The sequence below is a fragment of the Aptenodytes patagonicus genome, chromosome 3, assembly GCF_965638725.1.
Source record: "Aptenodytes patagonicus chromosome 3, bAptPat1.pri.cur, whole genome shotgun sequence".
In the NCBI taxonomy this organism is placed as follows: Eukaryota; Metazoa; Chordata; class Aves; order Sphenisciformes; family Spheniscidae; genus Aptenodytes; species Aptenodytes patagonicus.
In genome coordinates this window covers 4,780,254-4,802,212 of record NC_134951.1, presented here as the reverse complement: position 1 = coordinate 4,802,212, position 21,959 = coordinate 4,780,254, and the positions used below count along the sequence as shown (strand labels likewise).

Here is a 21,959-nt window from a genome sequence, read left to right as displayed (position 1 = left end):
AGGAACTGAAATATCTCTGACCACCTTTGTTAAAGGGATTTATATAGTTATTATGTCCCACAGGAAAGGGCAAATCCTCACTTTGACCAAATTTTCCCCTGGCTTAGCTCTCTGCTATAGAAATCCCCTTGGCCCTTGAAAGAATACCTGAGTGGTGACCTAAGGTACAGCTCAGTGTTGTTCACAAACTCAATAACAGCCATTTCTTCCTGCTGCTGTGCATCTCCAAAGCCCGTCCTTCCCACCATGATTTCGTCACCGGGTTGCCAGTCAACAGGTTTCTGGAGCACTAATCGCGTGTCGTTAGCATGAGCTGATGATTTCAAGAGTGTGGAAGCTACTTCGGGCATCCAGCCTGAAAAAAAAAAAAAAAAAAAAAAAAAAAAAACCCAAGTCAATCAACATTAAAAAAACCAGGAGCAGCATGCTTAGAAAACACTGCCTCACTTGGACCATCCCAGAGTCATTCATTTCTTTTTGATGCTGTGTAGGAGAGACGAGATTAATGCCACAAAAGAGGATTTGTGCACATCTGCTTGGATCAGAAATGCAGTGCTTTCCAAACATCTTCATTTCATATCTTTTGTCTTTATTGGTCCCAAAAAGCTGAAAAACCACGTTGGAAAGACGTTTGCTCAACAGGCAGTGGGAGCTGAGGTTCAGTTTAATTCCCCCAAACTGACTTCCCTATGCAAGAAACACTCTCTTCTGGAGCACCCTTTATAACCAATGGAGAAAAGCACTCTCTGCAGGGACCGTCATCCTTCTCTGAGCGCAAAAAGCACTTCGAATTATCAGATTCCCCAGTCAAGTGTCCAAAACAACATGCAGTGAATCTAGGCCCTGCATTCACAAAAACATATGCTTCTATTAGTAATATTTCAGTGATACATGGAAAGACAAATATCACCAGTTTCAAAAACTTTTAAGAGTGACTACAATTTGCTCAGCTAGCAACACGAGGTCATCTCGAAACTGTTTCCAATGGAGGATCCAAAACGAGGGGCCATTTTTGGAAGTCTTGTGTTAAGTGCCTTAAACATTTCATATGAAAAGAATTTGCTTCAGCCTTTTTCATCCAAAAGCAGAAATAACATCCCATACTATTTTAAATGTTGCAACTTTGGGGATTTTTTTCCATAAAACTTGAATTTCAGAATACACCGCTGAAACATATTCTTGGTGAGGCCTTAATCTGGCTAGACCTGAAAATATATTTTCAACTTTAACATTCTGTTGATGTGACGTAACATCCCTGAGGATGGGGGTGGGTTACAGGTTTGGCAAGCAGTGTGAATACACGGGTCAGCATGACTGCAAGATAAGAGCCCCCCGCATCAGCAACCTTAGGCCACCACTGGAAGGCAATAGCAAGGTTGTAACTGCAGATTCCCAAATTCCCTCCTCTTCAGTGGACATATTACCAACTCTGTGTGCAACAAGCCCCAGCAATGAAACATCTTGCCATTTCACTCTCCCTTCTTCTCTTCATGAAGTTTGCTTTAACTCTTGACACTTTTTTCCTAGCAGGCTTTGGAACAGATTGATCCAGTGGGATCCAACACACTGAACACCATCGGGGGAGAGCATGTGCCTCACACACCCACCTTTAGTATAGTTTTCCTTTGCAATAGATCAGAATTTACCTTTAGCCCACAGCAAGTTACTGTCCTCCCTGGTTGTACTATAGAAAAGTAATAACACCAGAAATCACTGAGGGTTGAGGTTGCATCCAATAAATCATTTTCGAATTATTTTAAGCAAGCTTCTCTCTCTCCATGTCCTGTTTCACTTTCTCAATTCTTATACTCTCGTGTCCCAGTTCTTTCCTTAATGAAGACAGAAATAAGGAGTAGCACCTCCAAATCAATTAATTCACAGCAGAATGAGAGAAGGAAGAATCAACTCTTTATACTCTGTCATCTTGAAGTATATTTGAGCACCTGCTCTGTGTGTCAATGAGTTGATGTGCATCTAAACCTAGCTGAGATACTTCTGGCTTATTATCTTTTCTTCTTCCTTAAATTGGAATTGAAATTTCTCAGCTTACAGCTAAGCAAATCTCCCAGACATCCTTCACTTAATGTGCTTCAGTTCATATCATGGAACTCTTTTGGAGTGTATCAAATGGATTTCCTTCAGATGAAACTAATGCAGATGCTGTAATCCAGTAGAACATATTAGACTCTAATTGTAGAATTAAAATTCTTAATTGTAAAATTCTTAATTGTAGAATTAAAATTAAATTCTCTAAAGTAGAACACTTTAGACTCTAATGGAACCAGACTAGAATGAGTCTACAGTAGCCCCAAAAACACATATAGTGTGGACCCTACACCCTCAGCACCTACATCATGTGTTCTACAGATCCGCTTCTATTGGGCCACACTGTTTTCTAATGTAGACATAGCCAAAGCCCACCTTGCACCATTCATGAGCACAGACATCAAAGATTTTTCCTGTGAGACCTCATCCTCAACACAGCTTTAGCCAGCTCAGAAAAACCCTCTTGATATCAGCCTATGTGCATTCTTTTACTAGCAGCAGTCTCATCATCTTTATTCATTTACCTTCTATCATTGTGAACCTCGTGAATTTTTAGGTCTCGCGTAAAAGCGAACGACTGACAGCAGCCATCTGCATGTTGAGCAGCATACAATTTTTCTCCAGCTCTGGACGTTTTGTTTATAGTACTGATTTGTGTGCATGTGTTAGCGTGTGTGTTTGAGTGCATCTGCGGCCAGACACACAACTACCTCCCATTGTGTACATCTGTCACACACATACTACAATAACCATTATAAGAACACTGCTGGGCAACAACTCTTGTCATTAAGAGGTGCAAACCACCGTTTTGCATTCAAAATATGCTCTAATGGAAAAGGCTTGTTTCAGGTTTTTTTCCACTTCCAAGCTCTGAAACAAAAATGTTTAAGGAAAATCTTCTCAAGTTTTTTTTTTTTTTTATTTCTAAAAGAAGAGTATTCAAGGTATCCAAACATCCCCCTCTTTTGTTTTTCTTTTTTGACTTCGTACTGTGCTCTCCCCGCCTCCCTCTCTGTCTCCCATTCCACAGTTTGTTTTACCTTTTTCCTGATGATTTAGGTGGGGTGGGGTATTTCTTTGTATGTGTAAGATCTACTTCCAATTTCCAATATTTTTAGTATATTTTCATTAGGAAAAAAAAAGAAAAGTCCAGCAGATTCCTCTTTCCTTGCTTCCCATTTATATTCCCACATACAACACCACCTGCAAATCAGAATCTCCTCTACCCTAAGCAGCACCAGTGACACACAGGATTTGGTCAGTGATATTTTTCTGGTCAATTCACCAAGGAGGGACCATAACTGAGGGTTCTTTGCCTTAACTATAACATATTCCTAGCCCTATGGTTTTGATGGGACCCCATCATACACCCACACAGAAATGTACTACACTGTTCCCTGAGCAGTCGTCATCCATTGCTGTTTAAAATCATCCATTCCCCTTTCCAAAACAAATTTACATCTGGTAACCCTAAAATTTCACTTTTTTTTTTTTGAAAGTAAGTATAACATTGCAACCTATACCTCATAGTTCCAATTATAGGAAAACATGCAACCCCCATGTTCTCCAGCTTCAATATCCAACAGGTTTGAATGAAGATAGCTTGAAAAAGAGCACAAAACCCACCAAGCCCCTTAGTCACTGTCACCAGTGGTGTCTGCGTTGATTTGACTTAGTTTGGAGACTGTGGGTGGGTTTCAGGTGCCTAAACATGTCATTTTGGATGCACGATTGGCTTCTAGCTGCTGTTCCAGAAAGGCATTGGCCTGACGTTAAGTCCCATGTCCTACCTGGTAGACCCACATAGATACCTTGGATACCATAGGGTGCCTGAAATGGTCCTTTATATTAACGCTCAGGTGACTGAAGAGCCAAACAGCTGGCAGGCAGCCAAATCAAATTGTTCCTGCTTCTTGAAGAAGTTTCCAGGCCTCTGCTCATCTACCAAGGGTAGGCTGCCTGGATAGGGTACACCACTTTTCAGAGGCACTCCTACACCCAACTTCTAAATGCGGAGGTGAAATGTGCTGATGAACAACTCAGAAGGGAGTATCTCCAGGTGGGAGACAACCTTCATTTCCCGGAGGTCTTCTCCAGCTTCTCTCCTTCAGAGAACCAATGGGCTCTCTAAAAAGATCATTAATACCTAAAGGGGGTTCCCCAGAACAAAGACCCCCTCCCTGTCTCTGCAGTCTGTCTGCATGACCACCCTTTGGGGGCCCAGAGCCCTCATTCTTGTTTCCCCTTGAAAACAAACTCTATTTCAGATGAAACGTGCAGGGTTCATAAAATAATCTTCAGTGATTGGGAGTGGACTGTGCAACAGGCAAATAAATGACTTGTTTGAGAGTAAAAGCTTTAAAAGACCAACAGCTGCGGTATATTTAAATTATTTCTTCCCCCAAAAAGTACTGCAAGCAGAAACACTCAAAAGTACTGAAAAATAGATGAATCTGTATAACTCCTTAATTATTGAACTCATTTTTAATAATTAACTAAGCTCAGATTGGAAAAAAAACACATCTTGAGATCTAAAGCAGAAGTGCTTCTTGTTAAAGGGACAGGACAGAGCATTTAGACTCGAAATGCTATTGCAGGCAAAGTAAGAATTGAACATTTTACTAAACGACTTGACAGAAACACCTTTAAATACTGAGCAGAGCAGAACCATGTTGCAAATGGCAAGCCAGAAATGCAAGGGACTTGAAAGCCAATTCCAAAGTGAATTAATCACAAACCATAGCATAAGGAACATCTTGGCTCCAGGACCCGGGGTTTATGCTTCCTGCTGGAAGCATGATGTGAAGATGCAGTCTTGTATGGACCTGGCAAAATTGTTAAGAACAAGGCAATTCTGATGTGTACAATGCCACTCTCTTTTCTATGTCAAGTAGAGAAGAAGAAAAAGAGTATAAATTTAATTTCTGACAGTCCCTATGACAAAACATTTTATAAATCTGTGTAGGATGCTATATGACTTCACTAACTGACTTCACCTAGTCCTAAGTGGTTCAACCAGAGATGAGAATTTGACCTTTACAGAAATGTCTCAGAATCACATCAAAACTCAGCAAACTCAGCAAGGTATGTCAGGGCATACTTATCTCCAGGGTTACAAGAATGTCTGTCTACAGTAGGCAAAGTGTGGTTTGTACCGAGTGTTGTAGGTTTAGATAAATTAGGTCATTTTTACAGTCCTCTGATTACAAAAGACAGGAATGTTATTTCCCCTTCCAGGTGTACATTGGGTGCCTCAACGGGTGTTGAAAATTTAAACTGGGCATTGGATAGCTATGTCTGATCACTCAGCTTTGAACGCAGAAGCTGCTACAATTGGAAACACTGAAATAGAGGGTTTTGAAAAAAATGACTACAGGGTAGGGAGAGGCAGCTGTGAGCTAATTAATTAGGAGACAAGTCCTATAGTCAATTGGAAAAATAAGTTCCTGGGGAGCCTACACACTCTGAATCACCTTCTGGAGGAGCTTCTCTGTCTCACTACAGGCACAGGAGACTTTTCTCCTAATTCAGCAAGGGGATTGCCCCAAAGTGACTCAGAAGCACTTCAGTGGCCAAGGAGCCTCGGAAACTCCAGCTGCCCTGACTAGTGGCTGCCCCCACAAAGCTACAAGTTTCCTCAGGCCTGAAGGGATGCACAGACCTGTGCTCCCCTGATCACCGATTCCCTCCTCTCGTTTATAACCCTAAGCACATGTCCAGCTTTTCTGCCAGTCTCTCAGAACTCCAGAGCAGAAAGGGAGAGAGGGAGAGACAAAAAAGCAGTGGTATTGATCTCAGCTGAGAAAGGCTGCTCCAGATCCTACTCCTCATCCCAGTGGGAAATTTTGCTTCAGACAAAATAACTCCTTTAAATTCTCTGTTTGTCAGATCGGACAGTTATGAAGTGTTGAAGTGTTCATTTTACCCATTCCTTGTACATTTATGAAAAAAATCACCTCCTGCCCACTGCCTTAAAATGTCTTCCTGCTTCCACCAGAAAAGAAACTTGGATTGACACTAGTTGCCAAAGGAGGTGCATAGTTTGTCATCTATTATTTGTATTAGAGTAAGTCCCACCATGCTAGATACTCCGAACATGCAGATAGCTAGGGCCAGACCTGATGGAATTCTCTCCACTGGGTATAGACAAGTTCTACCACAACACTCAGTGACCTGAAAAGCCTGCAGCTGGGTGCTTCACTCCATGCAAACATGGGTGAGGCCTCCACAAGACAAAGTTATTAATCTCATTGTACACAAAGGAAGGCGCGGAGGAGATGTAGAAGGGCTAGGTGGCTTGTTTGGGGTTACACAAGTACCTGGGATAAAGCTGGGAAGTGAGTTTCCTCTGAGCTAGCCCACTTTCTCAAAAATGAAGCCTCCCATTCCAGCTAGAAACAGATAACTGTTAAACAGATATCTGTTTATCAAGCAGATAAACTGAAAAGCGACTAGTTTGCCCTGGTCCAAGAAGCAGATCAAAACCAAAACAGGAGGTCAGAGCCCCCTAAGTCACCCCCAGCTCTCTGCCAGGACACCATGAGATGTTGATACTGCAGTAACCTTGTGGTACTTATCTCCCATTCTCCAGGGGATAACATTCTAGACATCAATTCTCCTTTGAACCGAGAATGTCCCATTAAATTCCAGCCTTTTTTCAGTCTCCAACAGCCACTGCCTGCACACTTCTCTTCCTGTTGATCCAGTGCTTCTTTTTCTTCAGCTTCTTATAGCTCCTGTCCTTTACCTGTCCCAGTCTCTCCTGGAGGATGATTCCAGTTAACGCATAAATCTCACAGCCTTGCCCTTTCTCCTGTTGTTCCTTCAAACCTGTTCCCTTCCTCCTTTCTGTGTCTCAGTCTGATGCCACATCTCCCAGACTACTACATCTCTTCCTCCCATAGCTTCAGGAATGTATGGGGCATGGGCAGAGAAAACCAACTGATGAACCGGTTCTCCAGTTGATTTGTGAAGGTTTGTGGCTTGAGCAGGCAAACTTAGGCAGCATGATTTTTTCAGCCTGCTTTGCCCAAGCTCTCAATTCTTCTATCCACAGATTCAGCCTCCATGCCTCATTTTATGCTTCCAGGTCTTGCTGTCAGGTTCTGCTGCATAGGTCCCACTTCATGGTCTGCCTTCTTCTAAGTCTTCCCTCAATCTGTATTTTTTCTGTCTACCATTTTCCTTCTGGAGAACATTCCTTTGGACTCCTGGCTTCTCCTCTTCAACGTCAGCCAAGGCCACTGATACCTCTTTTTTCTTCCAGCCAAGCTGCACTTTGGGTGCTGTGTTCCAAGACTGATGTTCAGTCATCTGGTTGTATACACCCTCAAGTTTCTCCCCATGACTTTCTCAATTTCCACCTCTGCATCTCTTCCTTTTCTTCAACTCTCTTTGAACAAAATTTGTGCTCACCTCTTCTAAGCACTTGTGATCACCACCTTCTTGCACATCTGCAACACGCAAATCCAGTGGCAACCCTTTCAGAGAAAGCCTTTAGCTCTTCTCATTCTACAGCTCAGCTTCTTTCATAAGGCTGTCCTGTGGTGCTGTTGTTTTTTTCCAGCATTTTCAGAGTTACTGGCCATAATCTTTCAACTTGGTTTGTTTGTTTCCAGAACATGCTGCTTCAAGATACAACAGTCCTTCCCTGGAGTATATTCAGCACAGTCACTCTTCTGTGTCTGATTTATCCTCTTGCAATCTGCATCCACAGACAACATGTTCGTGTTCTTACTCCAGTGGCAACCAGAAGGTTTGAAACCCCAGATCTCACTGGTTAATGATTTCCCTAACCACCAGTTTGCTCTGAAAGGAACTCTTGCCTTTCACACATTTCTATTTAGTTAGATGAATTCCACCTTAAACCTATGGGATGCTCCAGATCTAAGAATTTTGGTGACTAGATGACATGTTGCTTAGATGGAAACAGATGCCTTTGCCCTGAAAACAAGACTTTTTGGAGTACATGTTGTCACCTAACTTTAGATACCCAGGGAACCTCCTAACCAAGCCTGACAGCAACCAGTGTGAGGCACATCCAGAGTTAGGCAGAGCTGGAGAGTCTGGATTACGCACAGGAGTGTTGGAAGAAACTAGACTCCTTAAACAGGTTTTCGGAGGACTGGTTCCAGCCCTAAGCCTGCCATGGGACTGTTGGTCTTTCTCCCAAAAGTTGTTTAAATGTTTTAAATGACCTTCCTCTTCTGGCGTGGGAAAGCAGACTTTGAACCCTTCTCCCTTGACTACACAGGGCCAGGATCCTGCTGCATCTCATCTTCGCTCCTATTTACCACAAATTAATTAACTCGGGTTACGAACACACAGTTTGTTTGTAGCGTTGACAAACTATAAAGCTCTTTTACACCTTTTGACAGTTTATTGGTGCTTTAAAGTTGAGGTAATGAGATCCCTTTATACCACAAAAAGAACTTACAAGAACTGCAGGGCTCAGACACACAATCTACTTACCGTGACTATACAAGTTATACTGCAGATAATCTGTCAATCTGTTGCAGCTATGCTGTAAATCTTTAGTGTAAATGAGAATAAGATCTTTCAATTCCCATGAACAAAGTGAAAAGAAACAAGCAGTTTACAGTCCCAAAAAAAGAATTTTCCAAGAGACAGAGTTAAAAATGTAATGCGACGGATTATAGCTATGATAAAAAAAAAAAAAAAATCCACACCACTGGTATAAAAGTCTCCGGTAATAAAACACAAAACAATTTACTGCAGCATTTCAGGTGTCAGACTGCCTAAGGAATCCAGCTTCCTCTCTGCTGTCATAATCCCTTATTATTCCCTTTTCCCTATCCAAATTGCGCTGCCTACTCAGACTTAGCTTGACCATTCCTAAAATTTCCAAATGTCAAAGTGATAAATGGCAATACATCCATTGGAAATGGGTGCTTCAGAAAAGAGATTTTTATATATATATGTATATTTTTAGATTCAGGACAGAGACTTTTTGCTGCTTCTGCTTCAGTTAATAAAGCAAAACAAAAAAATAATAATGTGTAAAATTCCTTAAGTGAAAAAGAATAGAAAATTTTTTCCAGAACGCCTCCTTCATCAGGATAGCACACAGCTGTGCTGCTACAGCTCTCTGTGGTCAAATGGACCTTAAAGTCCCAGATCCTTAATTAAGGACCTGGAGAAATTCTTTCCTGAACTTGGATTTGATGAAGGCTTTTTTAAAAAAAATGTCCCAGCTACCTCAATTCTTGCAGCGACTAGTCCAGTCACTGGCCATAACGTGTAGGGAATCGGAAAAGGAAGAATGAGAGCTGCTTCCCTACTTTTTCATATGTGTTTAAAAACATCTGCCCGAACCGTGAGCCCTCAGCCCTCTGGACTTGAAGGTTCCCAGCTTACTTTTGCTCTCTGTTAATTCCAGTCCTAGGTATATTCCCTAAGCATTTGCACAACCTTTCTAGCTTGTTTTGCAATGAGAGGAGCCTGGTTTTTTCCTGCTATGCATCTTCGAAAGACAGGGATGTCTCTGCTCTGAAAGTGGGAGATGCCTTTCCACCCCCATACAGTTCCTGCAGGAAAAACTGCTGTGTGTGGGCAGCTCCTGGGGAGATGCAGACAGCTTTTCTGCTGCTTCCCAACACAGCCAGTGCAGAAAGCTTTTCATTCATGCCCCGAGGTAAAATAGGAGGTCCTTTCTAATTTATAACTGCTCATTAACCCTTGGGAAACCCAGGAGTTTATCAGCTTTTTGTCTGCTGTGCAGGCAACCTGCAGCAGCCTCGGTGCTGGGTGCTCGGGATCACCCTGGCTATTTTAGATTGGATTTGAGCGTGGGCTCAACCCATAGCTCGTCTGATGTCCCCATCGCGTGGGACCAAACCCAGCATCGGGCACAAGCTTTATGCAGCCAACGGGCAGACTTGAGACAGGAAATTTGGACCTACGTGGTGCCCTCACGTGAACCTTGGTAGGTCCCTGTGCACAAAGCCATCATGTGCCATCTTCCTTGTGGCACTACCATGAGCTTGGCTCTGGGCAGAGGTCCTTCGTGGAGAGGCTCTAATGCTGCACACCAGCAGGGCAGGGGATTGGGGTGCTGCTTTGAGCTGAGGTTGCCACTGCAATATGAGGACATGAAACATTTTCTAGCAGATATTTTCTGTCCGAGCACTGTGAATGCACAGAGATGAGTCACGCCTCAGCTTTTTACCGTCGGCTTTTAACCTGCTTGGTGACCCACTCATCCAAGGTCCAATGCAGACAGAGCTTCAGCATCTCTCTGGCTTCTTCCTCCTCTCATGTAAAATAGGGGTGATGTTTCCCCATTATAAGTGGGTTCTAGAGGATGAAATACAAGTCTATGGCTAGCCAGATGTGATTTCACTCCAAATTCAAATGAGGCCAAACCTTCAACAACTTCCACAGAATAAAAATTCCACAAAAAAAAATTATTTTTGAAGCCATTACACTTTGTTTTTTCTTTGTACTAATGCCACTTTGGGGGTTTAGGGGTTTTGTTTTTTATTCTGTAAAAACATTGTATTTCGCTAGTGTAGAAATGTTGATATGAAACAGATATAATATTAAAAAAAATACTATGACAGTCCAGATGAAAGCAAAATGATAGAATTAAAACACATCTTCCTTCTCCCAGTGGGGAAAAAATATCTGACATCATCCGAACAAGAGGACAAAGTGAATCATTTTGATTTTCTCCAGTAGGAAATATCCTTGAAAGTGACCTAGTCTGGCTGAATGTTTCCCTTTCATGAAATTACAGCTTTCACCTTAAAGAATTTCCACCTAAATATTTTTGACCGGCATCCTCAAGAAAGCAAGGAGTATCTTACTGAGGGTGGGAAGGGCTATGTGATCAAACAGGTCTATGGAAACTCTCATTGTTGTTCTTTCCTGCTACATTACACGGCAGAAAAAGTACCTTCCCTGCGTGCTGTCCCATAAATGCAAACATTTCCAAACATTTCCTTTAATCAGCGGTTACCCAGTCACTTTGTCAAGTCACATCAGTCCAGAAAGGAAGAGGAAAGATCATAGAATCATAGAATCATTGAGGTTGGAAAAGACCTCTAAGATCATCGAGTCCAACCGTCAACCCAACACCACCACCCACTAAACCATGTCCCTAAGCGCCTCATCTACTCGTCTTTTAAATACCTCCAGGGATGGGGACTCAACCACTGCCCTGGGCAGCCTGGTCCAATGTTTAACCACTCTTTCAGGAAAGACATTTTTCCTCACATCCAATCTAAACCTCCCCTGCCGCAACTTGAGGCCGTTTCCTCTCATCCTATCACTAGTTACTTGGGAGAAGAGACCGACCCCCACCTCGCTACAACCTCCTTTCAGGTGGTTGTAGAGAGCGATGAGGTCTCCCCTCAGCCTCCTTTTCTCCAGGCTAAACAACCCCAGTTCCCTCAGCCGCTCCTCATCAGACTTGTTCTCCAGACCCCTCACCAGCCTCGTTGCCCTTCTCTGGACACGCTCCAGCACCTCGACGTCCTTCTTGTAGTGAGGGGCCCAAAACTGAACACAGTGTTCGAGGTGCGGCCTCACCAGTGCCGAGTACAGGGGCACGATCACTTCCCAGCTCCTTCAATGCCTTTGCATAAACCCGCGAGCCTGACACAAAACCCGTGCTCCACACTTGCAAATAGCTCACTACCAAAGGTGCCACGCAGGAAAACCTCTTTAAACTGGCACCAGGAACAAACAGCTTCAAACGCAGCAGCCAACTACTGCACGATCCTGTTGCGAGCTGCCCACAGCTGTTAACATTTTGCATTATTGCCAGTTAATCTCCCGCGCTGCTGCCGAACGAGACGGGGAATGTCTGCCCGCAGGAGCGGGTACGCGGGACGGCACGACCATTTAAATGCTAGGATCAGTTCACTGCATCCCCGGCACGTGATGAAAGAGAATTAGACACGCGGGAAAAGTGAAGATGAGCCCAAACGGCGGGTCCCTGCCTGGCTCAGCCTGCAGCCCTGCGAAAAGCCAGATCTGGGTCCAGGCTTCTCAGCTTGCCAAACTTTGCAGACTTTCTCCCATCTGGGGTGGAAATTCACCCTGATTTTGTTGTTCATTGCTTCTCTTCCTCCAGCCAATCTCCTGCTTGTAGTTGGGGCCAGAACTGGAAGGGGTATTTCAATGTTATATTCAAAGGTTTAAAAGAGGTGACTATTTCATCCCACAAAAATCATCCACATTTGTAGTAACCCACAGACCTTCCCCCATCAAGAAACATAAGTTAATATATTAGCTATAGTCTACATATATTATATTATAATACATATTAGCACCGATCTCTCAATCCCTTTTACATCACATGCTTTCCTCATTAAGACCAGCACCAAAATACGGAGCAACTAATTTAAGTTTAAATCAAAGATGATCAATGCATTTCTCTTAGAAAGAAGGGCGAACTCTGAAAGACACAGCAGCTTTCCCTGAACCCAGCTCTCCGATTTTCTTCCCCCCATCTGCTAGGTCTTTAAAATCTAATGGTCATCTTGTATTTGTGAATAAGAAAGTGAAGGAACAAGTCATTGTACATTAGTTACTCCATGGGAAGTGCCTAAGTGCAGTTTTTTACCCTTGGTGAACGCAAGGGGATTCAAGGCAGCTTAGCCTTTTGTTGAAGAGCCATCTGCTTTAACGCATCATGTTAAAGTCAAGGTCTTGAAAGGAAAAATGCTGTCACAGAAGGTAAAAAGCCTCCTGCAACCACCACACAGAATAACTACCATCTAAGGAAAACTAACCTATGGAAGTGACCCCAGAAAGGGAAAAAGGATCTGGACTCACGGTGTAACAGGGCTGTGCAAATCAATAGTTTCAGTTAGTGGGGAATAATATGTATTGAATGGACAAACTTTTCAGTAAGGTAAAAAAGCATATCTTATCTCCAGCAGATCTCTGCACCCTATCCTGAATCCCCTTGCTACAGATTTTTTTTTCTTTTTTTTTTTCCCCTGGGAAGCTTTTCTTTTTAATATGTGAGTAAAGCAGAACAAATTCTCTCATGTTGTCTATGATCTCTTAATCTCAAACTCAGCACAGATACATAACACTGCTTAATGGAGGAAAAGCAAGAAGCATTTGATTAAATGTTTGATCTCTTGAGGAATGTGCAGGCTCTGTAGAGCACAGTGCACAGCTCACAAATATTTTTGTGTTTTATTATTGATTAAAAGTGATTAAAATTAATAATTGGTTCAACTGGTAAAAAATAACTTTTTTTCCTGAACTAAAACCTGAAAAGATATGATTGTTTTGGTTGCAGGGAATTCTGGGATATAAGAAGTGCAGAATTGCCTCTATAATGTCATTTTCCACTGTCAGCATCCATTGCAAGTGCAGGGGTATTCTTTGCAGCAGGATCATCCATGACTTTAGGGGACTGAAATGACCACTGACACGTCTGTTTTAATTATGCTGATTATAAATAGGTACAGTATTAAACCAAAACTCTCTGGACATTGGGTTTTTTTTTTCTTTACCACACAGCTTTCACCATCTGGACAAAGTGAATGTAGCGTGTTATTAAATCTGAAGCGTAGCATCTTCCACCTAGTTGGAGACATGTACGTTATTAGTCAAAATGCAGGGAACAGGCTAACACGTTCATGCCCCATATCATCACAGTGTTGGCACTGACAAAGTTTCAGCTAAATACACGGCAAAAGTGCTGGTTTTCTTTTGGGAAGAGGCACAGTCTGTTTCAAGGGGACACAATGGAATAATGACCTCATCTACACAGGACTGATAAAAATGGAATAGAATGGAAAAGGCCTTTAAAATTTTTCTATCCATGGTAATAAGAATTCTAGGACCATGAAATCAGGCTGTCACAAAGAAAGGGTAGGTGTCCTCGGCTACTGATGCAGCACCCCCACTTACGCTGCCTCCGCACCCGGTCCCTGCCCTCTGTTCAGCATCCGCCGGTGTCTCCGGTCCAGTTGCCCTGGGAAGGACAAAGGCGCGAGAACAGCCAAGGCCACCACGCTAAACTTCTCTCCTGAAGCTTGTCAGGAGAGTTTCTCAGGGAATAAAGTGCGAATGGAGCTGGAGACAGTGATAAATTTCCCTTCTGAACAATCAATAAAATTCTCTTAGCCCTGCTCAGGCCCCTACTGCGGATGCAAGGGCCATAATTACATTGTCAAAAAGTCGAGTTGCCCTGGCTGACTGAAACCCCCTTTAAAACTGACGTGTGATTGACAGGCAGTTTATGGGTGGCACGCTCTGACTGGCAGGGGAGTTGGCTAAAGCCAAAGGCAACAGTGAAATTTCCCAGTCTGCTACAACCACCGGAGCAAAGGACTGCCACTCACAAGGGAATTGTGGGAAACCCTTAGTCATATTAACATATCAAAGTGAGGAGCTGACAGCGCTTACTAAACAATCTGAACTCAACCATGGCTGCAGAGCATCCCCCAAACTTCCCGGTCTGAAAGAGAAAAGAAATTGAAATGCGCTCAGTCCTGTCTTCACCAAGACAGCCAAGAATTTGGAAACCTGCTTATTTAATGATTTTGATCTGAGATAACATATATATGTGTGTATATATATGTATCTCACAAACATATATTGCTGAGCATGTCAGCCTCTTTCATATATGTATGAAAGAGACTGTCATGCTCAACAATTTGTTCTATACCACAGGCCAGACTGGTACTAAATTGGAGACAGAACAGCATATTTCTGTTTCATGTAAGCAATATGAACCCAGCAAAAGAACACACTCCTTTTGGTCTTGTTTTCTAGCGGGCTTCTACTGCTTCAATGCTAAATTGCGGATTACATGGTTTGAATGAACCTTAATTGCAGCCATGCACTGGGACTGTATGCAGTGCAGAGCTTAAAAGTGACTTCAGAGCTAGTCTGGGTTTCTTGAATAAGAAATGGATAAGAATTCTTGAATAAGAATTGATAAGAAATTGAAACCAAGAGATGTTTCCACTAATGGGCCAAGCCACCTTTGGCTCCACGTACTCCATCTGGGTTATGCTTGGGTTGCAGACCTCACCTTCTTGGTTTCCTCGGGAATGAAGAAATCACTGGGAATTATGGTACTGAGTAAAACGTATGAAATATCAGTGAGAAATGCCTTGAGGGTACTGACGTGGACACCTGGGCTTACTTCCCTCCATCATATTGCCAAGGTAACACTGTAAAACATACTTCTGCCCTGTTTGTCTCTGTAATTTCATGGGTTGTCTGTGAGGATGGAGTCAACAAACTAGTGATGATACGGGCTCAGAAGGGAAGCGAGAAGCAGCACAGGAGGCATAGCTGCAAGGAGATGCCACTGTTTTTTCCCACATTGCTAGAAGACAGCAGCACGAAGAAGACAAGGGTCTTGTTATAAAGCTCTGAGAATTTAAGGACAAAATCCTGACTTACACGGGTCAAACTGAGAATGGAAGGATACTTTAAAGTAGCAGGAGAAGATACAGAAAGTGAAATAGCAAAAGCTGTTGTCAGGCAAATTCAAATGAGACATTTTAATACTTTTCTTAAAAAAGAAAAAAAAAAACCATGGATGATTAACCAAATTAATTCACTGGAACAAGCTTCTACACAAAACGTTGGCTTCTGTTTCCCTTGATGTCCTCAAAGACCAGGCCTTTCTGGAAGGCATGCTTTAATCTAATGCGAGTGACTGAACTCAAGGCTGGGATAACTGTGTGAAACGCAATGGCCAGTGACGGACAGTCAATTCAGCCCAGATGATCTAACAGCACTTCTTCACAGAGCCCCTCTAGGAAATGGGATAGAAATGCTCTGCCCTTTTGCAAAGCCAGTTTACTGACATTATTAAAGCCATTTGCAAGCACTGAATAATTTAGCCTCGCTGTGTCTCGATGAAGTGGTCAAGAGCACCTGACGTGGCTTTTGGGAGTAGTGCAGCCCACCTCCCTTGCCACCGCCAGAAGCACCTTCCCCAGCCTCTGCTGATCTCTCCTGATTCAGAAAATCTGTTCACCAACTAACCTCCAACAACCGACCTCGCCTGACCTTGCTTGGCCTCTGTGAACTGACAGGATTACCGCACACTGGTACAGCTCGCTCCCTGTCTGCGCTCAGATTGTACCCCTCGGTGTCTGACATCATTTTTGACTGAGAGCCGTAAGTGTCAGCGATGCTCAGATAGCAACATTTCTGCCTGTAGGCCAGGAGAGTGTAAGTTCAAGCCCTGCTGGAGGATACGAACGCCTACTAATATGAAGGTTGACACACAAGAACATACGGGAGGGAGATGAGGCATTCAGATGTGTTGGCTTTTTTTTTTTTTCTCCTCTATGACACGTACTGCCTTTAAAAACAGCCTGTTAGTTAAGAGCTTGACATGTGTGTATTGCACTAATATTCTGATTCATGCTGAGTTTGGACCTGAATTCCATATCCAATCCGCTGCACCAAGAAATGGCCATTTTTTTACCTGTATTTCACAGCCTTCCAAAAAGAGCTCTGTATCTAAACTCTTCTACCCCACAACATCTGCAAACCTACATCCATTTTCCGTTCTTTCGGTCCCTTGTCTCTTCCACTTGGTAGGAACATAGAGCTCTGGCACTGCAGGGCTTCCTTTGAGAGAAAAGGCCAGTGGTTAGAGCAGAGGACCAGGCATCTAGGACTGATGTTTTTCTGCATAGCCCCGGACTTGTCATTTATGACAGCAACCTGTGCTGAGCAGGTGCAGCTGTGTGGACCACCAGGAAAACAGAGAGATGCCAGCTATGCTCCTAATGCTAGAGACAGACCAATGGCGTTGGGATGCCAGCACAGCATGGAGAGATGGAGGAGGAGGAGGGGAAAACACACGGCCAGGAGCACTTTGCTGCTGCTTTGAGAAGTATCATCCCCACTCCAGCTGGCACAGGCTAATAACTGCAGCATGCTTGGCATTGGCCTCACCATGGGACCTAGCTGGCAGACTAGCCTCTCTTGGAAACCCCAAGAGCCATATACTCTTTTGGAAGGAAACTTCCCAGTTGTTATAAAGAGATGAGGAGAGAAGGATACACTCTACAACTACCTGAAAGGAGGTTGTAGCGAGGTGGGGGTCAGTCTCTTCTCCCAAGTAACAAGCGATAGGACAAGACGAAACGGCCTCAAGTTGCGCCAAGGGATTGGACATGAGGAAAAATGTCTTTCCTGAAAGAGTGGTTAAACATTGGACCAGGCTGCCCAGGGCAGTGGTTGAGTCACCATCCCTGGAAGTATTTAAAAGACGTGTAGATGTGGCACTTAGCGACATGGTTTAGTGGGCATGGTGGTGTTGGGTTGACGGTTGGACTCAATGATCTTAGAGGTCTTTTCCAACCTTAATGATTCTATGATTCTATACCCCATTCTCCACATGACTCAAAACAGATCTGAGGTCCAGTTTACAAGAAACAGAGACTTCCATTTGTGGACAGACATGCACAAATTCAAACATCTTCCAGACACCTAAATGACTGCCAGGGTTTCATAACTACTTGATACCATCTATCTTCTTCTTGGGGTCCAGATTTTCAAAATGGCTCAGCTCCCAGTATGGAAGCTTTTATGGAGATACAGCACTGAGCTTTCATGCATAAGATACTGCAGAAATAGGAGTGTGACGGTGAATGCAAAGATATGAAGTTCTGGCCCAAAAACCTGATTTCAACAAATATTTAACTGTAATTATAAATCCAAGTTCATGACCAAAGTTGTTTTTGTTTTTGTTTTTTCTCCAAAACCTTTTTTGCTTCATTTTGTTTTCTTTTATTCATTTGTGCTTTGCTTTTGAAGAGAAGAAAAAAATGTACTTACCATGAATGGAAAGGGTCCCATTCCTCACTGCCAGGAACTTGACCCCATATGGAAATAATGGTGGAGAATGGAGGCTTCCATAGAGATAGATGTGTGCTTTGTGACGGAAAGGGGCCTCGGGGGATCCCACCTGGAGCTCTCCTCCATCAGATATCAGAATGTAATGAGCATGCAGTTCTACGGGTCCTGGGCCAGTGAACAAGAGTTTGCCACCTGAAGACAACAGAAGAGCAAAATGCAACCATAGATCTAATAGCCAGTCATTATCTCACATCAAAGGAACTGTAAGAGATGGGTAAACAAATGGTTTTGCAATAAAATTATGAGATTAAGGGTAAAATATTATTGTGGCCTGCAAAATTTCCACCTTGCCCTGTACCTCTCCCTGTGGATTTATCAGCTCTTTACAGACCTTATTTATTCAGTCCATTTTTCAGTTCTACCACAGGCTGCCTTTCTAGACTTGAGCGAGGCCATTCAGCCTGGGCAGGCATCTAAGTCTCTTCAATTCCAGTGCAAGGGAGCTGTGTTTGGAAAATCCCAGTTTTAACCTACTCACTCTCTAAATGTTAAAATGGGATATTACTACTTAATTTGTATGTTACTTTTCAGATTACAAACTGCTTGTGACAGGGAGAGGGGAGGGCAAAACAGCTTTGGAACATAAGAACTGGCAACTTGTTTAGATCAGCTGTTGATTTAATCCTGCATACTCTTCCAGCTGCTGTTCAAAACCAGATGCTTCCAAATACAGTATAAGAAACTTCTCCCTGTTAGCTGGATGTGAGATGATCTCCCCATCCCATGAAAGCCTCATTTTAATCCCTAATTAGAGGTTAGCTTCGCCTCAAAGCATAAGGTTTCATCTCCTTGCCAACATTCTCCTTTTACCATCTATTAGTATAACTGGATAAGATTTGTCAGTAATATAGATCTGATCCTTCAAATCTTTCTAATATTTAGTCTCGATGACTTCTTGAAGCAATGAATTCTGTGGTCTAAGTACATAGTGCATGAAAAGGCATTTCCATCCCTTGGTTTTGACTCTCTTCAGCTCTGTCAAATGCCTCCTTTGTTCTTGCCTTGTGTGAGCTGGCAATCCTAGTCTATCATCTCAGGATGGTTTATTCTTTTATCTCCTTTTATATTTTCTCTCCTATGAAGGAGACTATCGCTATCTTCACAATGTATTTGGACAGAGTGGACTCTCAGACATCTAATCATTCTACACTTGGGATATGTCTTCCTAGGTCAAGCCCTGTTTCCCAGGAGCTAGCAGGGCATACCGCAAAGCCTGGCAACCTCAGACCTCCTTAGAAAGGGTCTATCATGCTCCCAACATTTCCCTTTATGTGTACTATCTAATAACCGTGCCATCTCCTACCATGGCCAGCTTTCTACTGGTGTTAGCAGGTTTTACTGGTGACCTTTATACTGACCAAACAGTTGGCTTACCTTCCCCACAAGATACTACCCATCCTTAGCATGAAGGATTAGGAAGATCAGATCTCTGGTTTAATTTCAGTATTGAGATGCAAAAGGAGGGAAGAAGTTTTAATATACAAATCAGATTAACTACCTTGATCCTTGCTCGACTTTGATCAGCTCCTGCTGCTCTCAGTGATAAGGGAGTTGCATAACACTTGTGTACCTTTCCCACCCAGTTGCATCCACTCCTGCTGAACACATTCTGCTTATCCTGATGTCCTTATTTATTCTTATATTGAGGGGCTTTCATTGTTTCACTGATTTCTTAGTCTTATAACTTAGTCTTAGTTCTGTTTTCCTAGTCTTATAACAAAGCTAGTATTTGAATAAGGACTACCCATTAAATATTTTCTTTGCAGATTTCAGTAGATTCCAGATAAGATGTTACAGAATATGCTTAATAGACGAAAGAGAGATCTCACACTTTCTTGCTTATAATCACTGGGAACCATGGGATTGCTCCCACAAACACCAACTCCCCCATGTGTAAATTGTCTCTTTCCCTAGACATACTTATATATACTTTTCTGTATACAAATGTGTTTCTGTTAAGCTTGCTATATAGTGTTTTTACAAATGATACTGAATACACTGTAATAAACCAGCACTAATTTCAGCTTGCTTCATGCAAAACAACAGAATAACAGACTGTTATTCTGAGATACATCTGAGACTTCAAGAAAAATGGAATGTTCTTAATACAAAACGTGCTATGTTGAAATTGGGATAATATTTGAAATGGTATTCATTTGCAGACTGAAGGGACCATTAGATCATGTCGCCTGGTGGTCTGTGCACATCATGCTATTGAAAAATTGGAGGAAGTTAATTCATCTGTGTTTGCTGCATACCCTCCAGAAAGACAGACAATCAATTAAGTGACTTGGGGACATCACTCTACCATTTTCTATGATCATCTTTTCCAACAGCTAATCTCTCTTACTGTTCACAATTTCTGCTTTATTTCCAATCACAACTTGTCAAGGATGAGCTTTCAGACAGTGGTTCTCTTTGTACCATCCTGCATTACACTGCAGAGAGGTGTAGAAAACAGCATTTTCTGTTAAAGTACTTACAGGTAAAATCAAATCTCAGCCCTCATTCAGAGTGGTGATAAGGTTTTTAAGACTCTCCCTGCAAGGAATCGTCTCCAATTCATGGAGCAGTGCATCCTCTCCCACAACCCAGTGCTCCTTCTAAAATTGGAAAGCCAGACCTCCTAGTTCTTCTGCTCCTTTATTGTTCTTGATGCTGCGTATAGAGGCAAAACTAGCTTATCCCCACACTCTGCCTCTTGCTTTTCACAGTAAAAAACTATACTACCTCCTTTTGCCTCTTCGTTACACTGGGAGATCAGGTGGGCACCCCTGGGCCACGCTGACTTCTGATCCTTTTCACGATCATGGCTTTATCTGACCAAGTCCCTTATTGTGTAACCACGACTTCCATTCCTAATTGCTCCCTGCCCAGCTCCCTTCTCAGCTGTGGAAATCTGCATTTGGTTTGAACGGCATTCACTAAACGTGATCAGTGATGGTTCTCCATTTACTTTCAGATCATCGATGATGTGCAGTGGTATCCAAGTAGGCATGAAAACAGTCCCCCACTAACAATTTACTTTCTGAGTTAGTACATTTCATGTCTACTAGCTGCCATGAGATCTTGGCAGGTGATCCTCAGCTAGTCATCACGCTATCACATGCTTTGCAGAATTAACTTTATCGAACAAACTTGTAATTTTCTTAGAAAATGAACTAAAGTTTTTTGTCTTTTCTTCCATGAAATTTCTATCCTGTCATTCAGTATATTCCTATGGTTAGTATTTTATGGATTCAATCATCTGTAACATTTAACTTCATCCAGTTTTCTCTTTTGACCTGGGGTTGATATCAGGCTAAGCAGCAAATATTTTTTCCTTTACCTGCCTGGATCCTGACACAAGACCAGAACTTCTAAAGCCCTCTGTAATTTCCCATGTACTCTGAAATTAATATTTGTGGGCCACAGAATGCCTCTACCAGCAGTTTTAAAGCTCTTGAATGAGACCGGACCTGTTGATTTAAGAATGTGTGTTCTTAAAAGATATTATTTAACATCTTCATTATATTAACATTCTTTAGCAATAAATGGACTGCTGGTCCATCTTCCTCTTGTGATATAATTTACCATCCTGCTCCTTCCCATACTGAGAAAAGAAATATTTATTAAATACATTTGCCTTATAGCAGCAGTGTTAATAATTTTAGCACCACCATCTAGAAATGGAACTGTAGATCACTGTGATTTATTTTATTCCTAACATAAAAAAAGACATCTTCCCCAAGGTCTTTATTGACTTCCTATGCTCTGTGCCCACTGAAATATAGTCATTTCTGTTTCCACTTCTCTTCATACAGTTTTTAATGAGTATTCTAATTGCTGCCATGCTGTACCACTGAACCAGGAAGGCTGGTAGCCAAAGTTGTCCTATCTTTTGATTGCAAATTCATAGTTCTGCCTCAAACAACCTCCCCAAAAGTTTTCCCAAGTTTCAGCGACATTTTGTCCATCCAAAATTTTCAAGCTGTCTACAAGACAAGTTAGAAATATTAACTTCTTCACACAAACCCTTCTATCCCCTC

General features: G+C 42.5%; 1 protein-coding gene across 3 annotated transcripts in view; it reads right to left on the bottom strand.

The window, feature by feature from the left end:
- PKHD1 (PKHD1 ciliary IPT domain containing fibrocystin/polyductin) overlaps positions 1 to 21,959 on the bottom strand; it is a 284,017-nt gene that overhangs the window by 155,726 nt on the left and 106,332 nt on the right. For all 3 annotated transcript variants that reach the window (XM_076332602.1, XM_076332604.1, XM_076332603.1), the window contains exons 37-38: positions 17,851 to 18,063; positions 148 to 355 (exon numbers count right to left, since the gene is read on the bottom strand). In XM_076332602.1, coding sequence (XP_076188717.1) covers positions 148 to 355; positions 17,851 to 18,063 — 421 coding nt within the window. The remainder of the gene's footprint in view (positions 1 to 147; positions 356 to 17,850; positions 18,064 to 21,959) is intronic.